We start from the raw sequence: 27,466 nt of genomic DNA on the forward strand, positions 1-27,466 counted from the left end.
TGCTTTTTTCATTCATGCCCTTAACCACTGGTTTAAACTAATTTATCGCGGCTGAATGGGACCTACTCCCCATTCTGTGATCTGTATAAGTGGTTTCAAGCATGCTGGAAAACGTGCTGAAGTAGAGCAACACTGTTTTTTGATCTTCTAATTTTCAACAGGTCTATAAAACAGTTCTTGTGCCCACAGCTAAGGGGAGGCTGTCTGTTTTAAACATGTAGGTGTGGATTAATCACATGGGATCTGCGATGTACCCCAGTTTAAGTGGGAGGCGAGGGGCGGTACCTGAGCTGGACCGGCTGGACGTACTCCTTCCGGAAGCGCTTGAGCTCAGCGCTGAGTGGCTGGTCCCCATTCTCAATGGCCATCTGATCAGCTTCCGTGGGCTTGGGTTCTGGGATCTCGAACCTGGAAGGGAATGACACCGGGGTTACAATCTCCTGTGTCTCCATGACGTTGGGGGGGCCGGGGGTCTGTTTTGCCACGCTCTAGGATAAAGCACACCCTGCAACCCTTTGTCCTCTGTATCCCATGTCATCCCTTTTATGTTACCCAGAATGCAGTGTACTACAGTACGCCACTTACCGTTCCACCAAGAGGCCCAGCAGCTCCTGGGGCTTGCAAAAAGACCGATATGTTGTCAGAAACGTCCTCACAAAATTCGGATCTGTAAAAGACAAGCAGGAGACTCATTCAAGCTGGTAATTAAGGCCAACGGAGAATTCCAAGGCTGTGGGCCCGTCGTACAAGTTTTTCTTTTTCACAGGAGAAACAACCACAATTTAGAAAAGGGAGAAGCCTAAAGTTTAAATTTAGAGGTCTTTTCACCTTGATACATGCTTATGCATAAGGCATCCAGACGACAGCTGAAACATGTCTAATTGGTTCACATTACTGAAAGTCTTACAGCCCTTACTGCTTGGCAGTGCAGTGGAGAGCTGTATTTGCATTATCTAGGAAATTCTGAGATACACACACACCACTGAGATTCCCCATTGCTGGAGAGTCATCTATGGAGATGCTGCGCAGTAAATGCTAACGTCAAAAAAAGCAATTTTTGATGAGGTTTGTCTCGCTTCAGCTTCTGAAGTTCTACACACAAATGTATAGTGACTTTCTCTTTGTGGTGTTTATACTAAATCAAGAAAACAGTATTGCAGTCTATCGAAAACAAAATAGCTACAAACCCATCTACTTTTGGTTAAACCACTGAACAGTAATCAGAACATCTTTTTATCTACTGAAGAAACATGACCAGAAAGGCAACTCCCAGTTGTGTACAGTACTACAGAAAGAAAAATCAAAAATGATAATTTGCATGGCTTTGGACCTCAATGTCATAAATCTTTGGTGTAACTGAATGCAACAGTATAAATTACCTGTATCTTCAGAATAATACGATGCAGATAGCAATGCTGTTATTTACTCGTCTTGTTTCATCAAATAAAAGTCTAAACAAATGTTTAATAGAATTAAACACAGATTTTTCCACAGTACTGCAGAGGAAATAGTTTGTAAATTGTGTTGTTTTGGAAATGTGTGGGTTGTGTTTGAGGTTATCGGCTGAATTAAGAGGGTTCAAAGCTTTGGTCTACACACAATTTTCTAAAGTTTGTTTTGGTGTTGTTCCAGAGAACAGATAAGGCCGACAATGTATTTTTTACAGTAAAAGCTTCCAGGTCCTCAGCAGGTTTTTCTCCGATTGCCTATATTTTGCTATATGATGTCAGTGAGCACTTTTCCATGGCCACAAGTCCTCTGACATGCTGAAACTGTAACCATTCCAAGATCAGTGTATGGTACTGTGTTTTGACAGTGCCGTACCCTGATACCATACCATACACCAGCACCATGCACCCTTTAATGGGGATCTACAGTTCCACTGCCTTTTCTTCATGTAAGCATTTTGACTTCTTAGCCTTTTAACTGCTATGCTGTGATTTGATCTTTATTTAATTTCTTCTTGGCCACAAATCAAATTAATTTGCTAAACAATGAATGGACAATGTAATATTTACAGTCACGGGGGCCCAAAAACCGCCACTTTGGTGCTTGTTCAGTCGCCACATACTTCTATCCTGATGCCAATGGCAATAAAGTGAAAGCATGTTCCACGACTGTTTAGTTGTTGAGATAGATGTTATAGGCAAACAGAACTATTTAGAAGTGTAGTGAATATATACAACCAATCCAGAAATTTGAATAAATATCTGGATTGAAAAAGAGAGCTGAAATAAAAAATCCAGTCCAAATCTATTTGGAAAGCTGTAGCGAAGGGCGAGAGCAGTCACCCCACCCGGCCTCGAACCCGGGTTTACAGGGTACCAACCATACGACTTTGACCGTGACGCCAAAGAGCCAGGCTCGTTGGTATGGCAGTCAGAGCGCAGACTCAACCGTAGTGACGGCACTCCGTCACACTGCCCTCCCCTTTGGGAAGCGCGCCCATGCGCTTCACGCACCATGGCGTCCCTCACGCATTCTCTTGCCGTACTTCTCCCATCCCAGGGTGCCCCACTCACCAGTGCTTCACCCATCTCTGGGGTCTCTCTCACACCGGGGTCAACTGAACCTGGGGGTCCCTCATACGGCTCATACACGCGCCTTGCTGAAATCTGAGATTCCAATGAATGCAGGGTAAGACTGGTTACATCCAGTGCCTGGACCACTACATCACAGAAATGGTGCACTTCAACATCATAAGAGGGGTCCCGTTAAAAAACAAAAACAAAGCAAAAAAGTCACAACACAATCTTGTTCAAGCCCCCGGGGTTCACTGCCTCTTCCCATAGTCCCCTTGTTTTTCAACATTCTGATACAATATTACCTAGAACTCTGAAGCAAACAAAATGAACTAAGTGACACATAAGCAAGTGGTATATAAAGAGAACCCGCATGGGGGACGCCAGAGAAAGAAAATTCTGGCTGCCTGGCTGAAACTGCAGCAATCTGAGCAAATGGTACTTTTCATCGCTGGACTTTGGTACCCTCACAGACTATTTCTGTGCCCAAATGCATTTTTCACGGTTAAAAGATGCTTGGCATGGAGCAGTGAAAACTTTATTAGCTGGAGAGCTGTACACTGGACCTACAAAGCAGAAACATCACCCTGCCATGCATGGCTATTTCACTTGGTGGGTGCTTGATGGGCAATTAGACATTTATCCTGGGTTTAATTTTTGCGATATCCCCCAGAAAGGTTCAAATTAAGAGCGAAAATGTTAAAACCTGTTTAGAAAGGGAGCTACAGCTTATATTTCAGAGGACAGCAACGAGTAGTCAGCAGTCTGCCCTCCATTAAACACATCTAATATTCAGAGATTAAGCATCCTGAAGCAACGGTGAGCAAATCCAGAAGCTAGAGCGATGTGGGCAAGAGTGTTGTTTCCAGAACTTCCTCAGGGTGACACAAAGGTTGCCTATGAAGGGGAGGGCTTTTCAGCCTGCGACTCCTCACTACTGAAGTAAGTGTGGATGGAACTCTCTGCCCATGGAATTTTCATTATCCTATACTATTATCACTATCATTCACTAACTCAGCAAGAAGCTGTGTATGTGGGAGAGAGAGAAATATGCATGCGTGCGAACGTGTGCGCGTGTGTGTGAGTGTGTGTGCGAGAGTGTGTGCGGGTACATGAGGGCAGGGGCTGTGGCTGTACGGCAGGCAGGGTCGAACAGGGCTGTTTGTTCACATGATGGATCTGTGCGGGGTCTTTTGCCGGGCCTGATGGGGAACAATAGCCGCCTCAGTGCGGATTTACAAACAATCAGCCTGGAATTATTTCAGGGAGGAAACAGACGCTGTTCTGACGCACGCAGCCAGTTCAACACTTCACACACATGCCCAAAATAGATCTTCCTCCCCACTTCATCAGCACAATCAGACAGGGGCAGACATACTGATTCTGAAGTCCCACACAAACAGATGTGTGTGCCTACATACACACACACACTCCATATCTGTCTGTGTGTTCATATTGGGGACTGAGAAACTATCAACACATGCACATACTCACATATGTGCATACACATACATTTTTCTCACTCTCACTCACACACACACACACTCACACACACACACACACACACACACACACACATCTCAATCAAAACTTAAAAAAAGAGAACTGAATAAAAGCTGAACGGATAGATTCTGTGTTCTTAACATTAGCGTCCCAGGAAGGGGACACTGGGAGTTGACTGGGTGGGGGGGAGAGGACACTGCCCTTTCTACACTGTTGCTTGGAGGGGGTCCACGTCTGAGGTGCTACGAGCAGGAAGCACCTTTTTCCCCTTCCAATTAAAATAACTGCACAATTCATTTTCCTGAAAAGGGACGCTTCCTTGGCTTATTAGGAATCTGTAACAGACGGGCAACTGGAAACTAAAAAGGAAAATACAGGCCTATATTTATTCCCAGCATTTTTTGAGGAAGTTTATTTAGGGGTGTGAGCGCAGGGAACTCACAGCGCCACCCACTATAGGAATTCCAGCTCTTATGGTTTTACATTGTAGGCCTTTCGTTTGTTTTGCAGAGAGAGAGAGAGAGAGAGAGAAAGAGAGAGAGATACCCTAATACCGAAGATCTAGAGATATGAACACCAGAATTTTAAACTGGCCAGTTACCCAAACACCCCCTGTGGTCCAGGAAGCGCCTAATTATGCGAGTAAAAGTAAACGTTAAATGCAGTTTATTTAAACAGGTCCCAAAGTGAGGCAAAAACTTTCTGATCTCCTCACAGGTGTTTGCACAGTTCATTGACTAGCTTTGTGTTAAAAATAATCTCAACTGTGCCACCCATTTACTTATTTACATTTAAGAGTCTTGGATAACCTTCCGCCCTTAGATAAACTAGGATTCTACCAACTAAAAATGGAAAAAAAAATAGGATTAGTGAGCTTGACTATCTTTTCAAACCTTCAAACTGATGACAGGTTTTCCATGTTTTAGATGGATCTGTAACGGGGTTCGGTTGTTACTTTCTCCCCCACAAAAATGTACTGAATTCATAGCGTGAAAGCCTTAGCTATTTAACCAAATCTGTAACATTATGCTTCCTAACAAAATGACTTCTATGCTCACATAAACTGGTCCTTCAGAATTGTGATTTACACCCAAAGTTAGCTTAACTATTTTGTTAAGGGCTTATGGATTCAAGAGCAAGCTGATTGGGTAAAATGTTTCTACTGCTAAGGCATATTGTACAGTGACCCTCTTTCTTTGCCCTGGTATTTAGGCCAGATCATTAAGCCTTGTTTAAAGAGTTTAGCGCAGGGCTGTGGTCCACAAAGCAACAGAGCGATTACACCAGCTGCTAACGTTTCATGAGAACCTGCCTCGCTTCAATAGAAGAGCTGCGTCACCATCTGAAAAGCCAGTTAAAAGGAGGGCAGGAAAGGCCCAGGCCATCGACGGTGCCGAACGCGTGTTTTGTTAGCCGAGGCCTGGGTTATCGGCGCTCCGCCACACTATCGTCTTCGAACTGACACAAAAACAAAAGGGGGTCATCGTATTCTGGGTGCTGACGTTCAGACGCTTCCCAAATATTTACGAAGTACGCGAGAGCGGCTTTAAATAGCCCCGCAGTGACGAACGTGCCAAAGAGGCAGGAGGAAGTAAACATTTTTTTTCACTCGTTCTTCAATCTGCGGCTGCCGTGTTCCTGGGGTACACATATTTTTGGTCGAGGACCATAACAAATAGCAATTCTGGGTACATCCAGACAACTGCAGAACATTGTACCACCTTTTCAAATGGTGTATGAACATCTTTTTGAATGTTTGAGTCAACAGGTCAAATGCCTCATCGGAGGCATGGAAGGGGCCTGCTGCCCATAACATTTGCAGTGGTTTACCTTACAATCATCATTTATCACGCATATCTACCTGGGCACTGAAAGCTAGTCTTTCAGTTTTATGGAAAAAGGAAGCAACTACTTGAGAAGCCCCAGGTTTATTTGACCTTAAGAAAAAATAGTGGATGTCCCAAGCACACACCGAGTCAATAACACTTACTAGACTGGTTTGTATTTGTATGCCAAAAGGGGGTTTTCCCTGGGTTTTATTTTGCAACTTCTACCATGAAACATTACCCAGCTTCTTCCTATTTAGTTCATCGCATTTGTTTGCCCTTGACTTACCCACCATGCCAGTGGTACAAAAATGAATAATCCCCTCTCTGCTTGTGCTGATTTAGTTACAGCTCTCCATCGCTCTGTTCTGACAGCAGTTCTGGTGGAATTACACTGTATATGCATTGACATGCACTAAATGCCAATGCTCATTCAGTGTTTATACTTGCCAAAATATCTGAATATTTGTGTATCAAAGGTGACGCTCACATCACATAGAGTTAATGTGCTTTGTTCGAGCACTGGATTGACGGAATATTCTGTCCTTAGTGGTGCTGATGATCCAGGTTGTGTGTGTGTGTGTGTTGCTGGGTGGGAGTGTTATTCTGGCACTAAGCGCCACAGAGACGGTATGAACGTGACACACCCTCGGAGAGCTGCTTCCCCAGAGTCCGAGGGGGACTTCCTGTTCTCACCGCATCCCGTCCCGCAGCGACACACCCCTCTGTACCCACTCGCCCTGGCAGAGTCCCTTCTGTCCACCCAGAGCCAATCAAAGCCAAAACGTTCCGAAACAGCTGCCTCAAAGCGTAACCGACACAAACAAACCTTGGAGCCACAGCGAACCGGTCCCCCGACCGACCGGGCGACTTCGCCCCTCTCACCTGCATACATGTGGTAAGTGAGCCTCTCGATGAGCTTGAGCACGGTGCCGGCCTTGATGATGGGGATGCCCGACTTGGACTGCACGTTCTCCTCGAAGACCACGTTCTCCTCGGAGTCGGGCTCGGCGAAGCGGTAGACCTCGGGGCCAGGCAGGCGCATCTGCTCCTCCTTCTCCTCCTGCAGCATGGTGAGGTCCAGCATGCGCTCCAGCGTGGAGCGGTACTGCAGCGAGATCAACGCCGCCATCCAGCTGCTCTTCTCCTCCGCCGACTTGGCGGCGAACACCACGCTGTTGCCGTCCTTCAGGATGATCTCGAAGGCGTGCCGGTACTCGCCCGTGTCGTCCTTGTCGTTGATCTGCACCTTGCGCATCAGGAACTTCTCCTTGAGGCGGTACTCGGCGGCGCTGGCGCCCGGCAGCCGCGGCTGCCCGTGGTTGGACTTGCAGCAGATCATCAGGCCGTCGAAGAGGAAAATGTGGCGCTCGTGCTTGGCGCCCACCCGCGTCAGCGTGCCCTCCATGATGAACTCGTTGCAGCACTGGCCGATGTCCTTGCCCTCCCACCCGTCGATGTTCTTCTGGATCTCGTTCATCTTCTTGATGGCCAGGTGCTTGCCCTTCATCTGCTGGCTGTAGAAGCGGCAGGCCGACTCGCTGAACGCCCCCCGGGGGGGGGAGGGGAGAAAGGGAGAGAGGGAAGGAGGGAGGGAGAGAAGAAAAGAGGGAGACATGGGTCGGATGATCACGATGCAATGTACACGTGAGAAAGCTGACATCAAGATTTTGAGGAAGATTACACAGCAAGCTGATGATCAGTATGCGCTAGTAGTTTATTTGTTTAATGATTTCATTTTCAAACGCTGACTAAAGGATGAAAAGCACTGTGCCACACTGGTTTGCTATTTCCCAGATCCAGTCAGTTTCCAGATTTGTTTTGGTTATACAATCGATCAAGTGAAAGGAATCACAGAGGATTTAACAGAGAAGGACATCAAAAAGGCTCTACATTACTACTTGGAAACACCAGGAAAGTAGCTTACTTTTTGGACACAATTCTCGTCAGAATTCCAGATCACTACCAGCAGGCAAGCCCGATTTGTGCGTTTTTCTCTTCATACCAGCACCTCAAAGTACAGCGTGATTGTCAATCTCCAAGACTTATCTCTGCTCATAGACAGAGGAGGACTGTGTATGTAAAACAGACTGAACTTGAGCTCTGTACAGGATATGCATCCAATTAACATTGCATAAAAGAATTCAAATCTAAAACTCTATCTTAATAATTACATTTCAGGTAAATAACCTAAAAATCGCTGAACACAGGAATACATCCTCATTCTTAAGACTATTCAAATTAAACAAGATGTTTTTTTTTCCTGTGTGAGTATTTGTGTACATATACAGTATGTATATATATATATATATATATATATATATATATATATACACATATTAGTCAAATTCATCCGTTGATGATCACAACCCTAAACTACCAGGCTCCCATTACTAACGAGCAAAAATGCCCTTAAATAAAATGGGAATGGCAGAACAGTTGTGCTTGTCTGTCGTATGTGTATCGATGCTGAGCAGCCAGGTCACAACAGCATTCCCGGTCAGCTCATTGTTCTCGCTAGCACACAAAGAACTTCAGAAGCACAGGAAAGGCACTGCGCACGGCTAAGCCTGCCGAGGTACCCAAACGCACACCAATTCAACGCATACTCCACTCGAACCATCCGTCAACCCCTTCCCCTCCCAGCGCAGGAACAAAAACATACCGTAAGATAAGCCATCCTTTCCCCATAAAAATACCACTAATAGCAAAAAATAACAGCAAGAGAAAACCGGAGCTTAACCCTACGTCCTCATGCTTGGTGCTCTGCTTCTTTAACCGCTGCAACTGAACAAGACCGAAGGAAGAAAAAAAAAAATGTAAAAAAGGAGAGAAAACCAGAAAAAGGGTGATGAGGAGCAAAAACAGGTCTGCGAAAATGGGTTCCCAAAGTGCCACTCGAGGGCGTCTCTGTTTTTCCTCTCGATCTCTCTCTCTCTCTCTTTTTTCCCTATTCTAAACCTGGGAACAATAACGTCGGGCAACAGCGGTCTGCATCCTGACGCAACTTCCCTCCGTCAACACAGCGGGACTGCCAACAACCCCCCCCCCCCCCAATGGGAACAGAGGGAAACTCAGGACTGGCCAGTAGGAGGGAGGGAGGACGGGAGGGGGACAGGGATGGGGGATGGGGGGGGGGGGGGTCAGAGGTGGGGGAGGGAGGTCCGGGATGGGTTGGGTTGGGTTGGGGTTGGGGTTGGGAAGGGGAGAGGAAGGGCCCAGCCAGCGACCCCTACCTTAGCCTCCTCTTGGCCAGGCTCCTAGAGCAGATCCTCTCCATGCTGCTCTGCAGATTGAGCAGGGCGGTGATGGCCTGCTTCAGACACTCCTTGTCCTCCTCATCCTGGCTCTTCTCCTCTAGTTGCTATGGAAGGAAAAGGGGCGGGGTGAAAAACAAGAGAGAGGGGAGAACAGTAGAGGAGAAAGCAGCAGTCAGGTGGGTATCGGGAGGAGGCGGCCACAGGCTCACTGCATAAGGCCGTCCTCATGAAGGAGATTAAGGCAAGAACAGAGAGCATGTTCTCTCACTCTCTCTCTCTCTTTCCATCCCCCTCATTCACACTCTCCCTCTCTTTCTCCACCTCTCCATAATCTCTCTCTACCACTTTTACACATACTGATACCAGCATAAAACCAGTATCTAATCAAGATCCCTGCACCAATACTCGTAAAATTAAAAAGCTATTATAGCAACAGCATTAAACATGTCAAACAATTGAATTATGAGGGTAACAACAGACACACACAACATATATGAAATAATTTTAGTGCCAGAATTTGTTTACCTTTGTTGGGAAATGTTTGGAAAAAAACATATTTAGGTGTTTTCATCAAGATGGAATTATTGCGTTAAAATGCCAGCTAAAGTCCCCACGACAAGAGACAAAACCCACATTTTCAATAATTGTAGTACTTCACCTGACTGGTCCACGTGGAAGAAATGTCACTACCATGCCAGGAACTAAAGGTTAAATGTGTACTTGGTGCCACAGGCATGTGGAGCTGCTGAAAAATGCTATTGTATCAGCATACCCCTTCACACTGGAATGAGTATGAGACTGCCATCATACTGTACGGTGGCTGAATTCTGCTAAACTTTATACCACTAAGATGTTAGCGATTCTATTCACAGCGGTAGGCATACCGGTCCAATACCAGCAATATTTCTGCCATATTTCTTCTGTGAGCAAGAGGGCAATAAATAGGATAGTTTTACCCTCAAAAAGGACTGAAATCCATATTTTCTGGCACAAACCATGCACATATAAGTAGATAAATGTAATCCGTCCTCATTTACATGCATAACTGCACTATGGACCATTAAAGTTCCCATTAGGGAAAATTATTTGTGTCGAAAATACGGCTTTGTACTCCAGACCAATACGCAGTTGTGCAGCAGTGCTGTCACATCGACCCAAATGCACTACACTGATAATCTGCACCCCACCACAATATTAAAAAAAATTGCTGAAATGTTCCAAATGATTCAGCGTAAACTATGACACTGTAACTGTAAGTGCATTAATCCACAAGAGCACCATTGTCTCCCAGTCATTAGTCCTTAAATAATAAACTACGGACTCCATTTAGCATCCACGGTACAAATGAGTGTGCTTTGCAGTTGAGCTTGCATGTGCAAGTAATTGTAGATTTCTGAGGTATTTACCAAGAGTAATATAAATGAAGAATGCAGTCAACATATATTGCTCTACATAAATATTATACTATTACTTACTATGACTTATATAAGTAATATAAGAAAGGTAATATAAAAGGCACGAGCCACAAACCGCCCACTGAATTGGCCATAACTGTGCTTTGATTAGACACTTCCCACGATTAACTGCATTTGTGTGTGTGAAATCACGACAGAATTGGCTAGTGAGCAATCAAACAGACAACAAAGGAAGGGAAACTGAACTAAGAGAGGGAAATATCACCAGAGGAGTTGTACAAAACATTTCTGCATTACATTACAGTACGTTAAGGACACTTGTAGGCGTATGTCTCATCATCTCATTTTATGAGCGAGCTAGGTATTACAGCGAAGATGCAACTACAAAGCCCCCCAGCCCAATTCTGTTTTGGACTACCTCCTCAGGTACACATCCTGCCACATAGGTATTGCCAGACATAAGACAGATGTTCTGCCATTTTTGTTCAGGCTTTTGCTTGTAGCCTGGCTACTTCATCATTTGTAGCTTTTTTTAATTAAAATGAATGAAACGTGTTCTGGCTAAACTGTTTTTCTGTTCCGTTCAGAAGTACATGAATTTTGGGGTTGTTCATTTAACTGAAATCTATAACCAGGCGGCATAATAGTTGAATGCTCTTGACTGCTAATCAGACAAGACTGCAAATTTACTGTAGGATTTCAAAAACACTTTAAAAAGAACCTTCAAGCCTTCTAACCTCTTCAGCCATGAATTTTCATGATGTCTTCCTATGCATATATACTAATATGAATTAACTTTTTTACGTTATTTCATTAATGTCAATAATAGTACGGAGGATGAAATCCATAAAAATAGCAATTGATTTCATCTAATCAACCTTGCCTCACAGTCCATTTACTTTCTATTTTTTTTCCCCACACCCATGCTGACTCTAGGTTGTTCTCAGCTTATTAAACATAATAATAACAAATAAACACACCCAGGTGTGCACATTCTTCTATGTCCAAACGTTTATAGACAGAAAGATCTTTTATCCAGAATGTTAACCACTAACATATGTTACGTGCATAACAGAGAGATTAGTCGACAATTAACTTCAGAATTAACTTCAGAAGAAAAAGACTGTGGTCTTGGACTCTGTGTCACCATACACACACTTTTCAGATAAGAGCTCTCACATTAAGCCACAACATTTGATGAACACTTAAGTTCTCTCAGCCTCTGAGACTAAGATACACCCCTGCTGTGCTTCTTGCTGGTGCCATATTGCTGTAGTCAACAGACCATTATCTATGCTGGCTGTAGTCTAAAATGAACAAAACTTCTGTGACAACCCCAGCAATGAACAGAACTACAACCCCCCCCCCCCCCCAAAACCCCCCCCCCCCCCCCCCCCCCCCAAAAAAAAAACAACAAAAAAACAACCCCGACTCCACCCCTCCCCAACCATCTCCAAGGAGCAGTATTTGCTATGAGAACGACTTGAAGCATTTCAGAGATTTACTTTCTCGGCCCTCCGTAAAGAGGCTTAGGGTTCCAATCCAGATCTCTCCGTACAAAATATCTGACACTAAGACTCTCCGGGCCATGTGGTCAGCTCCTTGTGACTCGAAGCTGAGGCGCTGATCCGCCCGCCCCTGCCCAGCCCCCACCCGAATCATATCAACCTTAGCCTGCCGTTGTGCCACCTACCTCTCAGAATAACTCAGCCACTTTAAAAAGCTACTTACTGAAACTGAAAGTCTGGGGCTTGTTTGCTGCGATGTGGATGTGACTCTATCGCGTTCTCAGAACAAAACTGAGATAACGTTACACATTTTACAAGGGCCAGCGTCGAGACGTCAGCCTTGCACTGCACTTTACACAACCATCACTGATCATTTCACTGCATGCAAAGCTTCCATTCGAGAAGCGTAACCTCCTCCTAAAGTTAGCTTAACATATATCTATATAGTTAGCTTAACATTTATGATATCTATCTATACGGCGCAATTTGTTGCCTCCAACTGGGAGGAGAAACTGACACGTGTATATTTAGGGTCTACTTTGAGGGTATGTATTGTAGTAGCTATGTTATCGGCTCTTACCTTTAAGATCTCAAAGTAGTGCAGACAGTGATACACAGGTGTTAGGAGCAGCCGCGGCAAAACATACTGGACAGCTTCTTTAAAGCCTTCACCTATGGACTGTGAGAAAGAGGAGGCCATTGTTACAGTCCAGCTGCCTGTGGTGTAATGCACAAACAAACACCATTCAGAACAATTCCATATCTGATCATCAGATACAATCCACTGTTTATTCAAACACATCAAGTAAACATTTCTAGTAACGTATGGGCACGCACAGACAGAGACACAGAAGAAAGAAATGAGAGAAAAAAATATTCACGCAATGTTAGATAAAAATAAGCAAAGGGATGGTATGGCAGGGGCATTCTAATCAGGTATAATTTCAGGAACTCGAAGGATGGCAGTGTGGTGCTAACAACCCAAAGGCTGCTCGTTCAACTGGGTCACTGCTGTTGCACCTCTGAGCGACTGCTTAACCTGAGCTGCCTCAATGACACTATATAACCGGATAATGTATAAAAACTGTGACCTGTGCGAGTTTCTCTGGGTAAGAGTGTCTGCTACGAAAATGTAAGATAGTCTAACATCAGTGAAACAGAATAAGACATAACAACTGTACTGCTGTGACATAAAACAGTGACAATTATGTGCCCATTTAGAATTAGCTCGAGATGCAGCTATTGGCGTATGGATTTTGAGAATTCAGCGATGAACCACAACATGCACACCACAACATCAAAAAATAATAGCAAAAGTATGACTTTCTGTAAAATCCTAAACACCAGCTTAGCCAAATAAACCACCTGTTCTCAGACAATGCTGAACGCAGAGGAATGGGTGGACTGTAGGAACAAAAGGACCTGTAGAATTGTGGGAAAGGTGAGGCCTGGGAGGGAAAGGGAATCAACACAAGGACAGTGGGAGGGGAGAAGGTCAGACTCTGTCCTCTCTCACCTGCAGGTAGAGGGCTGCTCCCGGCTTGGACAGCTGGCTCAGAAAGTGGTCATGGAACCCTGTCCTCAGGATATCCTGAGCATACGACTCGTACGGATCGAAGGCCAGCTCCTGAAAAGGCCGCAGTGTAAGGCGTAAGTGGGTTATGGGATTTCCAGTTTGCTTTGTGTACCTTTGTACCACCGCTGCATGAGCTGTAACAAAACCATCTTTATAGTTTCCTCTCTAAATGCATGAGACGGGAGGACATTTAATGTAACTTTGAAATACAATCTCATGTTCTCCCAGTTTGAAAACCCCAGGCTTTAAGTTGGCCTTGGAGCACTTACAGCATTCCTCATTTACACTAGCCAATTTGATAGTATCCAAGACAAAAACTGTCCTCTGGCAGAAGTGAGTGTGGTTTTGTCAAAGCTTAAGGGAATGTTCTGTCTTTAAACACAACAGCTACAAGGCTCACATCATGCTCTTATGGTTGCAGACCTCCCGGCTTTAAGATGGATGGCTACACCATGAGTGGTGGAGTAATCACGGCTCCTCGGCCTCTCACCTCTGCCAAGTCCTCAAAGCAGCTGCCCACCAGCGGATGAGGGCTCCCCTCATCCGTCATCTCCACCGTGTCCTCGATGAGCCCCAGGAGCTTCAGCGTCAGCTCATGGATATCCACAATGCGGCTGAAGATGTTCTCCACGTCCTGCAGGGGGCAGCAGAGAACGGAAAGCCGGGGTCAGTGGAGCATCGTGTGCCACGGTTCAGCCATCAACCCACAGCCATTTGGCCTGATGTGGACTTTCAACCGAAGCTGACGTCATCGCTCAAAAGTACTGGAATCTCACTAGACACGCTTCAGCCAAAGCGCTTCAGCATCGGTAACGTCTGAGGTGAGCCACAGCAAACGGACGCTGACAGTAATTTAACCAGTGGCAGTCATAACGTTAGGTTCACCCTGAGACCATGTGCTTAACTGGAACTGAACATCCTTTTTTTGGGGAAAAAAAAAACTACGGCTAGAACATCTTACAATGCCTGCTTCTACACAGGCGGCACTCTCAGTTTCACATATCATCGATCCAACACACTAGAACCATTCCTATGATGTACACTAGACCTGCATACAGTCAGCCTTATTTGCTCCAATGTATTTGTGGCAGTCTACAGACATCAGGGATTCTTTGTCCATTAAAAGTTAACATGCAACTGCACAACAGGGAAGTAACACTGCACATTCATTGGCAAACACATAAAATACAGCTGGGTGTAGCTGCTACCAAAATAGTTAAACCATTTTAAATGTAACAGTGAAGGAAGACAGGAGAGGCCACACCCACACTCCCGTCCCCTATCCAATCAGCAGGGACGTACGTGATGTGAGAAGAGCTTGGTGTTTGACGCGAAGGGCTCCCGGAAGACCTTGATGATGAGGTTGAGGTCCCGCAGGTACTGCCGCACCTCGGCCATGAAGGTCTTGACCAGATCATAGTAGGTCTGCTCCCCAGAAACAGAGGGCTCCTCGTCCATCAGCGGGAAGCCACTTATGTCCTCCTCGTCCTGGTGGAACATGTCCATGAGCACCTGTTGGAGCAAGGGGTGGATCACATTAGGCTATTTCTTTGCTGAATGATCCAGGCTGACCGGCGTGCCTCACTCTCTCAATGAAGCGTAAAATGTTGATAAACCAAGCATTTTAAGAGAGATTCAGGTCAATTATTTGCAGGGTAGAACAGCGGTGTCCCACCATTAGCCTGAATCATTGATCATGTGGGCAGAGGACCAGGGGAGAAAGGAGAGACTTTGTAGGAATTACGGGATGTGGACGGGCAGCTCATAGACTAGCAAGGAGTGCTACACGGAGGATTTGGTTTCTCAGAAGGTGATAAACTACGAAAAGTGAACCAGGCTAGAGAAGACAGAGAAGTCTGCAGTGCAGGGTTGACATGGTAACAGGTAACCGAAATGGGCCAAAAAGCAGTGTGCTTGAGATTTCTATGGTAAAGTGGATCCAGGTAACAGATACACAGTGCAATCAATTTAATGGGCTCTTATCCTGTTACACGCTGATGGCTTCGGGAGGAACAGCCTTGTACTTACAGAAAAGAAATGCACTCAGAAAAGGTTTTTGTTTGACTCATCGGTTTTTATCGGATGTGCTAACCCTGCTGTTTTTTTGGATTACTTTCACCCAGATGTTCCAGGTGCCTCCTTGGTGCAGACTCAAGTATGCAGCAGCTGGGGGCAGGGGAATGGCAGGGACTGTGAGGCCACATCGCCACCATGGGCAGAAAGATGCAGGGTAAGCGGTAAAGACACTGAGGCCCAGCGCGGGATGAATAATTAACCACCTGCACTGCTTCAACGATGCGAAAGAGGGGGAGTCTGCCCGCGCCTCAGCTCTGCCGATGTGACACGCGGTCTAGACAGCGAGGGGACGCACTTCCACAGAAACGCCCAGTGCCATTTCTGCAGACCTCCGAGTGACCCCCCCGGGGGCCCCCCTGTTCATGTTTGCGTGGAAGCTTGCCGTGAAACTCAAAAGTTGGACCTGGCACGCGGCCGAGCAGTCGGTGCGAATCCAGGCCCTCCAGCGCAAGGCAAACGTCGCCTTTCTCACCTTGTCAGCGCACATGGCCACCTTGATGTCTTGCTGGGAGATCTCGTAGTGGCGGATGTTCCTCACGTAGTTCCCCGCCAGCTTCAGGATGTCCGCCGAGATGTACTCCAGCACAGCCACGATGTAAACGGACACCTGGTGGTCGATCTTGTAGCCCAGCACCTCCTGGTGAAGTGAAAAGGACCACGATAAAACTGACCGGCAGAGCACTGATGCGCTTCCCTGGAGTGATATACACTGCTATGGGACAGGGCGATCGGTAAGTAATCACAAAAACCTCACAGTCAACTGCAGTAAGCATTTTTTTTCACTGCGTGAATGGACTCAGCAATCTATCAGGAATGAAACAGTAAAAATATTTAGTGTTTACATTTATTCATTTAGCAGACGCTTTTATCCAAAGCGACTTACATAGGTTACACTTCTTTACAATGTTATCCATTTATTTTGTTATCGATATATTGTTATCGAACCTGCAACTTTTCGGTTACGAGTCCTGCTCCTTAACCACTATGCTACACTGCCGCCCTTTTCATTCTTATCAATATGAAACTCAAGATTATAGAATTTTCACTTTCTCAAATGAAAACAGAGCCAGAACTGCGACAGCTGACTCAATATTAGACCCCACTGAATGCAACAGCATCTACAATAGGCAACGCTATGGGTTGTCTCTGTAATGGTTCTTTGTCTCCCCCGACTGGCCAATCCTGGTATGATGACTAACCAGCTAACATTTCCACTACTTTATTCTCAGCAGGAGTAAACAGGAGCACCTTCAGCAGAGGGTGAATCTTATCCACAGGCAGGGCTAATGGATTCCTCCTCTTCCTCTTCTCTATTGCCGCCTGAGCGTCTGCGATAGCCCACTTATCGATGGGGTGTGGAAAACTCTTCTGCACGCGATCCTGAGAATCGGACAGGGAGAGGAAACACAGGTTTGACACATATTTGGTATGTCAGCAATTAAAATAGCTCAGAATTTGCTCCAATTAGGCGTTTTCCTACACAAGCGGTCCATCAATCAGATCTGATATGATGCACAAGCACAAATGAGTATGTTTGCTATCCTTGACAAGGGGAATAGGGGTAACAAGCCAAACACTGGGGGTACTGGAGAGGTAGATGACAGAATCACAGTTCTCTGAGAGAAAACATGGTAAACCCCAACATGTCTGCTGCAGCTTTACCATGCTCAGTGGTTAAGACATTAACCGTAAAGCACCTTCAGATCTCATGTGATCCATCTGTTTGCAAGATAAATAAAAAAACAAAAAAAAACAAAAAAAGACTTCAAAATTAATTGACAGATAGTCAACAAAGCAACAGTACCTGAAAAGGAAATCTTACGTTTTACAGCGCGATTTGTACTGGCTGCTCACTGCAGAAAAGGCTATAGTCCCTAACGTCATATTTAAATATTTACATTTGCATGATGTCAGCACTTGTTATGAAGTACACATCTTGGAAGACAGCGGTCTTCTGGATGGTAAAGTAAGCACATGTGTTAGCAGAGCCATATCAGCTTTTCCATGAGAGAGAATTTCTTGGTAGGGCTGAGAGTGTAGCAGCAGGAGTGTAACAATCTGTCAGCTCTGAAGAGCAGCATATTGAGCTGAAGACTGGGAGCAGTCCTGCAAGTCAACCCTCAGGACACAGGCCACCTGCTCTCTCACACACACGCGCACACACACACGGGCATGCGCGCGCACACATACACGAGCACACACACACACATGCACACGCGCACGTACACACACGCGCGCGCGCTCGTCCGTACGAACACACGCACATGCACACGCGCGCGCAGAAACGCTCATACTATATCAGAAAGCCACAAGCAGAGACAAAATGAACAATGAAAATGTAAAAGGCGTGGTACAGAGTGCTCCCAGCGGCTGTGAAATGGAAACGCTACAGAGGGTGCGGCGACCAGCAGGGCGGCGCTGGCGTGCCTCACCTCCACGTCCTGCACGGTGCGTGGCTGGGCCTGGCACAGCATGCTGAGCAGCAGCAGAATCAGCTCCTCGATGTACTGCAGCGCGTCCTCCTTCGACAGCAGGTTGGGGTGCACCTGGCTGAGCACCTGCGGGCGGAGAGAGGCAGTGCCCGGTGTGAGAGAAACCGTACTACTGCACACGCAGGAACCACCGCGCACTGAACACCGGTCCCAACAGGGTATTACCTTGCGAAAGCACGCCAGAACTTTTGGTAACCAACATTTCACCCAGTCCAATCAGACTAAAAATAGCCTTCCGCTGTCTTAAATATATTTAACTATTCGAAGTTCTGCATTTTAGTGGCCATTTAAATACACTGCATTCACTGTATGTATCTTAAGCTCATTCTGTGTAAATGACAACACAAAGAGATCTGAACCCTATTGCAATTTCATGCAAGAAAATTATTCATACGAATCTTTTGGTTTAAATGAATATTTCTATTTTTTATTCATTAAGAGGCATGTGATTAGTGATCCCTTTGTTGACTTTTCAAATAACTGAACGCTTGGACTCACCCCTTCTTAACAGATCTGCAGTTGTTGTGGACGTGGATGTACTAGAGTCAAAATAGTGAAAGCATACACGTGGTTTGAACACTCGCGCAATAAGTACGTAAGGTGGAACACACTTTTCTTGCCCTATGAAAACTATGAAATATGTACGTTGCTGTGCAGACAGCAACATTCACATTCAACAGTCAACTCAGTGTTCAGTAAATGACAGGAGGCAGTGGCACACACTAAAACACAGAGCAGAGAAGACGATACAGAGGCGGAAGACGATACTGCTATTCACAGTGAGATCATACCGCCTTGGCTGGGGGTGGGGGTTGCCATAGATGTTTTAAAAGGCACCAAGAATTGTGTTGGGCCTTTACCTGGCAAGTGCTTGATTCTGCAGGGTATTAAACATTTTCAAGATGTACTGATGTTTTCCCACGCAACTGAAAATCAATTTCTAATCAGACACAGGCCATACGTTCAATGATAATCAAAGGTAAAAGTCAGACCAACTTCCAGCCAACACTCCTGCTAGGTTTCACGACAGACGATAAATAAATCAGCCTCTTGTGCATAACCATGATTTTTTGAACTTCAGACAACTTACCTCAATAAAACTGCGTTTCTGTGAAGATGTTTCACCTCCAAAGTAATAGTTAACAGTAAAGTATGATGTCACAACATCTGCATTAGGAAGTATCTTTCAGGAAATTCAACATTAGGTGAAAACATGTTAGGGTTTTTTTATGAATTGTGAAAATCTCAAAATAAAGAGCGTGCAAATATTTCTCCACTTTGGTAAGAGGTCAGAGGCTAAGATGGAAGATTTCTTCTTCTGTTGACATTCCGGAACCTTCCAGCATTCCCAAGCACTGCATATGTCCCTACAGCTCCTCCACCCCCACTGCCCACAGATACCAAGGAAAACATCTCACTTTCTTGGAATGAGAGTTTCACTGCAAGCAGCACGGCCGCTTGGCTCGTCACCGCACCAAATCCTCTCAGTCGGAGCATGACTAAGCAAGAACCTTTGCGTCTTTCTTCTTCCTTCATGGAGTGCCAGTATTTCTGTTAAACTTGGCAGGACTTCAAGAACACAGCTTAGAGCATCATAAAATCCACAGACTGCTTTCTCAGCACAACAAGCACTGCTACTCTCCCCGTTTCTTTACCAGAGCGGCTCGTCACGTGACCCCAGCACTGGGGATGGGAATGTAGACCAAGGCCAGAGTAACAGCAGCGATAATGCACTCTCAAGCATTCCTGAGAGAGAGAGAGAGAGAGAGAGAGAAAGTGGCCAAAGGGGGGACTGGTGATACACAGGGATGAGATGGAGAGCGGGAAAGACAGAGTACAATGGGAGAGGGAAGAACGAGAGAGCAAAAAAGAGAAGAGGGAGAGAGAGAGAGAGAAAACATGACAGAGAGATGAGAGGGAGAGAGCGAGACAGACTTCATGAATGGTCAGCCCACAGGACTCCCTGAAATGGTTACCTGGGAAACGCAGACAGGCAAGCTTTACAATAAGGCGTTGTAAACACGTATGCTACTAGACCAATTTGGCACAGCTACAATCACCTCTGTGATAAAACAGATGAATCCGTATGGACTCGGTATGAGGCAGCACTGACACCAAGAGGTGTGATGAGCCCTGACTGACTGGGGAACAGCATCCAAGACCACGCCCATGTTGCAAAGCAAAATCATAATCGCTGAATTATCAGTGACAGTGAAGAGTGTTAAAAATAAGCGATGTTACGACACTCTGTTGTTTATTTAGCACTATAAGAGTTGCGCAAGACTGGGTGCTGGTGTTGTAATAGATTGTTAGAGCTATAGCGTCTAGACCGAAACCACCATAATCTACTCCCGCCTTCAGCTAGATGAAAGCCAACAGAACATTCTGCTTTAGGAGGAGGTCAAGTAGCAAATACTGTTGCAGATTTGCATGAACAACTAGGAGTTTGGAGTGAGGATATTTCTTCCACCGCTTGTACAGTGAGATAGTAAAAAAAGGACAGTACACGTTATAACACCGAAGACTTTCGGTGTAACAGTGCATTCGATAGGACAATGAACAACTACGATAAAATACATCCTGTTTTTCATACACAATGTTTACAATAACAGGGATGACACTCTTACTGAAGTGCAAGCAGCTATACCTTAGACCCACAAAAGCAATATTTCAAAGAAGTGCAACAAAGGTTACTCCAAATTAAGTGTGTCTCCTTTCCTAAATGTTGCCATCAGCCTGTTATCTGTGTGATGTTGTAACACAAGCACATGCAGACTAAAAATGATGCTGTAACGACAACCAAACAGAAAAAAAATAGCACTTATCAAGCGCTTATCAACTTGAACATGTTGCTTACGGTCACCAATAGAACTATGGTACATGGCAGGACGTTAAGACATAGCTCCATGGACAAGGATCGATGATGCACGTTGGTATGGCTGTCCCTGTGTTTTTGCACATATGGTTGGGAGTTTGCCTATGCATGACCTTCTTCAGCACACAAAATGTTTTCTGAAGTAGACTGTTTGCAGAAATTTTCAATGCACAAATATTGGTTTTTCTTCGCCAAATACCACTTCATTTGAGCTTAATTGTTTTGCTGCTCTTAGCATCTTTCACACACTCAGTGGAAGTGCAGATAACTGCAAACACTGCAGCGTCACTACATTTTTAAAAATGCTACCACCTCATTAGTCTGCATGGATTTTGACTAATGCGGGCTAATAACAGGGACCAACTAACATGCTTGCACCACTGAAAGCAATAAAAGGACCACTAAATAGGCTAAACAACACAGCGATGTTATGAATTTTCCTATTTCATTGTTCAAAAAATTTCAAAAAATATTTCATATGGTGCAGAGAAACAAGTATGACGGTGCAGCCCCGTGCTGCATCACTGACGAGCGAGACCTCTGCAAGTCACTGTTACAGATGCGCTGTATTCCGACGCAACCAGACAGCATACAAAAAGCAGACGACATACAATCATTTCACGTCGGCACTCCACAGCCGATTGCAATTAAACTCTGCGCCAAGCAAAGCGGTCTTCAGTGAGTTTACAACACCATTGCTTCTGTCACACAGAAGAACAAAAAGGATTACTGACCTGGTATTAGATATGAGTAACTGATTTTAGTTAAACTACTGTTTACTTGTTGAAGCTTTGTGAGAAATACCCCCTAGTGGTAAATCTATGGATTAACACAGAAACAAAAAGGAGTCATATGGGAGGTAAACATGTCTCTGCGTAGGGCCTTAGCGGTCTTCATCTTGACCAATTATTTGGCCAAAATGCTTACACCCAGTTATTGCCAGTGAAGGTCTGTCCCAGGAGTCATGCATAATTGTTCCTCAGCGCCGCAGAGGGACCAGACCCAAAAAGCTGCTGCCTGAGTGGCTCTGTGTTTACTGCCTGGCAGAGTGGCCGGTCATTCTCGGTCTGTGGTGCTCCACAGGAATTTGGACAGGGGATTTTCCCTATTCATTTATTCAATTGAAACCATTTGACTACACAATCACCCCCCCCCCCCCCCCCGCCCCCCTCAATTACGTAACTCCGGCTTCACTTTCTCTCTCACACTCGCTCCCTCTGTCTCTGTCTCGGCATAACATGAAGCAGCTGTGGGCAGTGCGGGCCTCGGGAGGGGCCGGCCTCTGGGATGTCACAGAGCGCCTCGCCATGTTCCGGGTCCTGTGACCACATACTCAGAGGTCGCGCGCCACCAGTCTGTCTGCTACCCTGAAAACCCTTTCACAGAGGGCCCCCCAAATACCCAGACGGCCGGTGGCTCTGTTGGACCGCAATGTGACGTGCCGTCCCTTGAGAATCCAGAGCTCAGCTTCTGTAGTGGAGAGGTTCTTTGATGAGCGCACGCTGCTCTGAATATTGAAGACAAACATCTGTAAAGCAGAGGCTCATTTTACTCTGGGCCCGTCGTCTCCTGCCGTCTACCTCGGGGGCATCCAGGATAGGCCTCTGAAGTGCAAAGAAATTCCAGCACAGATTTTTCAGATGCCGAAGATTGGAGAGGGCAGGTGAGAAGATGTTTCGTGGTTGGGGGGGGGGAGGACTTATCTCTGAAGATTGTTCCACTGTCCCAGCGATGATGGCAAAACACAGAATGCTTTACGACCAGACAAAGGAGCTCTTCTGTTGGCCACTTTTATTGCTCAAGTGCCAGAAACTAACAACCAATAAACACCAGCATACAAGGAACACTGTACTATTCAAAGGGTCCAGGGAGAGAGGAGCTAATTTATCACCACAGACAGGCCTGAAATAGACAAGGCATACATGGCTGACATAGGGTTACAAGCACAGGGGTTGATTTTTGCAACAAAGCGTTTCCAACAAGCAGTACAGTACAGTTCAGTTCGTTACGTAAAGGGTTTGGTAAGGTAAACCCTGGTACGCCTTGTGTCTCCACTGCCAACCATACCCTACTTAATAGGCGGGGCGTATGCTGGATGGCGATTGCTGCGTCAGCTAGGTAAATAGCGTGACATCATAAAAGCGCGCGAAGAACGCAACACAGCAGAGACGGTCGATGAACTTTTGTGTTTGTATTACAGCTGTCAACGTTAACGCTCGTTCGTGATTAATCGCAAAACTTTAACGCGTTAATGTTTTAACGCAAACGAATCATATCATCAAGTATGACCGCAACTTCCTTCCGTAATTCCAGCATGGATATTTACCTAGCTGAATTACTGAAAGGCGTGGCAAACGCAGATGTGCTGAATGGCAAATTTGGTTTTAACCCTTTTGCATGTAACTTATTTGTTATGATATGTAGCGCGCGTAACCTTATATGGTTTGTTATGTTTTCATTTGCGTTACGTTTCTTATAGATTTCAGTTAGCATTTACTATATTTTTAGAGTTAAGTTGCTGTTTCCTCAAAGCCAAAATTAGCTAGAATTTCTCCAATCTAGTGTTCTAATCGCACCAGTTTTAGCATATGCGCTAAACGGCTAATCACACCGGTGTGACTGTACGCGCGAAAGGGTTCAAATGAAATTTGCCGTTCAGCACATCTGCGTTTGCCATGCCTTTCAGTAATTCACCTAGGTAAATATCTGCACTGGAATTACAGAAGGGAGTTGCAGTCAAACTTGATAATATGATCCATTTGCGTTAAAACATTAACGCGTTAAAGTTTCCAGATTAATCGTGAACGAGCGTTAACGCATTAACGTTGACAGCCCTAGTTTGTATTCACGTTGTCGCACGGAAGTGACGACTCGCTGTCGACCAATCAACGGACGGCAGTGGGTGTAGCTCCATCCTTTCACAAACCGTACCACCCTGCTTGGCACCCCAACAGAAGGGTACCAAAACCAGTACGGTACGGTACGCTTATTTTGGTACAGTTTGCAACTTTTGATGATGGAAACACAAATAATTGCGTACCGCACTGTACCGAACTGTACTGTACTGCTTGGTGGAAACGTACCATTTGAGTGGGACGGGGAGTAGTGGGCTGTGGGCGCAAAACACCCCTTTAGGATGGAAGTGTCCCCAGACACGGGTCTGCAGAAAAAGGTAGAGGATCACAGAGCAACATGCTCAATCCTGTCCAACTATGAGGTGTACACAACATGCCACAAAAAACCTCCATACCCTGGACTCAGTAGTCCCCTGGTTGGGTGGGTAGATGACAGGTTATGTGGGTCAGCTAACTGGCAGTGACTTCACAGTTTTTAGAATTTCAGTCATAATGGCGTGTTCCCAACTAGGGGTGATTGAGGGGTCTTGATGGGAGAGATGACCCCAGTGCTCATTACATATCACTTGAATGATGTCCTCATTTCAACAAACACAATGAAAATGCTGGTGGAGATCATACCCCTTTGCTATTCCCATACCACTGGGACATTGCAAGTCCATGAGCTCACCAGGACTGCAGTGCCAGTCTGTAGTCACATTATCTATATAAACTTCCATAGACCCATCTGTCAGATGATTAAAGGATCGACCAATCAGACAAGGCCTCAAACCCCTACACTCATCAGAGGTAAAATCATGCTATAAATTTTGGCCTAGAGTACCATTTCCTCAGTTGTCCAAGACTGTCAAAACCTGCCTTGAAAAAACAAATCATGGTGATTGATTGTCTGGTTGGACACCCAAAATAAAGAAAGAATATAAACAAATCAATAAATGTGATTCGTTTCAACTACTTTACAAATGTCTGAGATTTTCCCCACTATCTGCACTGCAAGCAGTGTCTTACTACTTTAAAGATCTCATTGGTCAGCTTCAGTCTGTCAACCACTGGGAGATGATGTACGTTGCAAACCTAAGTCACCCAGCGTTTCTGCAACTGTAGGAAAGCTTCTGTAGCAGTCCCACTGGTACAGCATTTCATTAGCTATTTAACGGTCTGTGTCAGCACATTCATGGGTTAAAAATTAGTAAGACGAATATTCAGTATTTCTTCATTTACAGTGTACAGGTGTTCAGTGTGATTACAGCACAAAGTAACATCTCTTTTAAATGAGTAGATGCATACTTAAATCCAATCTAGACTGGCGTTTCGAAGGGTTTCCTTAGTAATCCCAGAATATCTCTGCCACTGACTTCCAAATTTATGTTGTGCCTTGATGTTGCCAACAGTCCACGACATCCTTCATAAAATGACACTGAAGACCAGCTCCTTTAACCTCACCATAATTTGTCCAGACAGGCATAGATTGTATCCTATTCCCAGGGAATTTCCGTACACTTGAGATGACACATAATTCATCTGAATACTACAAACACTTCACTTGTCTACCTGTTCTCAGTTCCCCTCTCAGCCCTTCCCCATTTCGAAGCTCTGAAGTGGACTAATCAGCTGTGTTTACACTGCAAGCATGCTGCCAGTCAGTCAACTGTAAGTGTGTGCACACCTAGGGGACTGAGGCATGGTGGGTAACCTGGTGCTCCCCCCCCCCCCCCCCCCCCCCTACACAGGCGCCTCCCCTGTAGCCCTTGCTGGAACTAGCTAGGCTAAGTGAAAGTTATGCCAGGAATTTCATTCTCACGAACTACAGCCAGTGTAGGCCTGCCAAGCATTACATGCAAGGACAGATAGAGAAAACAACTGGAAGAGATGGAGAGAAGGGGAAAAAAGAGAGTAAGAGAAAGCTAGAGAGAGAGAGAGAGAGAGAGAGAGAGAGAGAGAGAGTGGGAGAGGAAGAATCAAGAATCAAGACAAATTCAACAGAGCTAACCTTCACTGTGTTTGTGTAAGATGTTCTTACATACCTTAGGTTCCGTATCTTCAATACAAATCAGATTGGGTGTCTCCTACACCAGTGTTCTAATGATTTTATTTATAACTAAAAGACTGACAAATTGTTCACAACAAGATAAACACAATTTTTGCAAAATACAATACATTTAAAAAGCACTTGATTCCACACAGCACACCTATATATACAACGTATAATTATCAGCCAATGTTACAATGTTATTATAAATCATGTAGGGGGTACGTTATCTGACGAGCTAATGGATATTCTCTGCAATCAAATGACTAGTGAAACCTGACAGCCAAAGAACACCAGCCTTTGGAATGAGACACGTTTGTGGCTCATGCCCCACGCTACTCAAAGTGCCCAGTTAAATCTCTTGAATTGGCCTAGATATTGGAACAATTTGCAATATCAAAGTTAACTATCGTGTCCATTCAAGATATCAACACTACTCAAAGTCAGTTAAAAATTGATATGAGATCCGACACACCAAATTCTGGAAGTATTCCTCATAAAAAAGGCTACATGAAATAACTGTAGGGCAGAATAAGTTGCCTAATGTGCTAAGGTTTGGTTACTTGTAGCATCCAAATAAAGCACTTTCAACTATAGGTTACATTAAAAAAAAGTAGAACAATCCCTAATTATTACAAGGACCTGCTGTATGAAGAGCTATGTTCAGGAAGGAACCTCCTCACTCTCAATGAGCTAGTAAGACATTTATAGCAGGACACTCCAGCCTGAGTATGAGGCCTGGCCTTCCTGCAATGCGGTGCCCTGCACATAAGGATTGGCAGACCATGGTTTGGTTCCCAGTTTCAGCAAGTAAGCTTGTCACCTCCTTAAAATCCACTGCCCTTGAAAATAATGAAGTTAAGTAACCACTACTGATATTAGCTATAACCATGTTCATGCAGCATCCATGGAACCAACCAAAGTATGATGGCTTTATTTGAAACCTGGGACAAAGGAACTGACTGGCAAAGCAAGATTAACTGTCATGGAGGAAATGGTAGCCTTGTACAGTATCTTTCAGAAACACAAAATGAAGAGACAGACCCAAACAGAAAATATCCTTAGTGATCAGAACTTTGACATTTGGACATGGAGGCATGGCAAACCAGGCATGGTGCCAGGGAGACTGAGTTGGACACTCCCAAGGAGCAATAAATAAGCACAAATCACACACACACATTGCGTGAGTAAACATACGGCAAAGTTTATGACATACACAGGCAAATGAAATAGTACGAGTCGTTCTGTGAGATGAACACTCAGTTCCGTTGGCTGTGAAACTGGCAGTAGCGTGTCTCCATCTCCGAGGCATTTAAGGTCCCCGCACTTCACTCATGAGAATAATGTGAGAGATTTGTTAACTAAGGTTTTCTTGTAGCGTACAGAGAGAGAGCTCAAGCAAAACTTTGTGTGGAAGGGGAGGCTCTTAGACTGAATTGTCATGGCTGACTTACTGCTGGAAACACACTGACCTGATAACGATCTTATTCAATCAAATGCCATTTATGAAGCAGCTGCAGAGTTTGGAT

The 27,466-nt window shown here is 45.1% G+C and overlaps 1 protein-coding gene across 2 annotated transcripts in view; it reads right to left on the reverse strand.

Annotated features, from left to right (window-relative positions):
- The window catches only part of LOC118793587 (son of sevenless homolog 1), a 50,955-nt gene that overhangs the window by 12,709 nt on the left and 10,780 nt on the right, over window positions 1–27,466 (reverse strand). For both annotated transcript variants that reach the window (XM_036551823.1, XM_036551815.1), the window contains exons 2-12: window positions 18,119–18,244; window positions 16,935–17,066; window positions 16,159–16,323; window positions 14,913–15,122; window positions 14,101–14,244; window positions 13,551–13,661; window positions 12,615–12,713; window positions 9,088–9,215; window positions 6,737–7,392; window positions 586–667; window positions 286–408 (exon numbers count right to left, since the gene is read on the reverse strand). In XM_036551823.1, the coding sequence (XP_036407716.1) occupies window positions 286–408; window positions 586–667; window positions 6,737–7,392; window positions 9,088–9,215; window positions 12,615–12,713; window positions 13,551–13,661; window positions 14,101–14,244; window positions 14,913–15,122; window positions 16,159–16,323; window positions 16,935–17,066; window positions 18,119–18,244 (1,976 nt within the window). The remainder of the gene's footprint in view (window positions 1–285; window positions 409–585; window positions 668–6,736; window positions 7,393–9,087; window positions 9,216–12,614; window positions 12,714–13,550; window positions 13,662–14,100; window positions 14,245–14,912; window positions 15,123–16,158; window positions 16,324–16,934; window positions 17,067–18,118; window positions 18,245–27,466) is intronic.

This window comes from Megalops cyprinoides, chromosome 1, assembly GCF_013368585.1.
Source record: "Megalops cyprinoides isolate fMegCyp1 chromosome 1, fMegCyp1.pri, whole genome shotgun sequence".
Lineage (NCBI taxonomy): Eukaryota > Metazoa > Chordata > Actinopteri > Elopiformes > Megalopidae > Megalops > Megalops cyprinoides.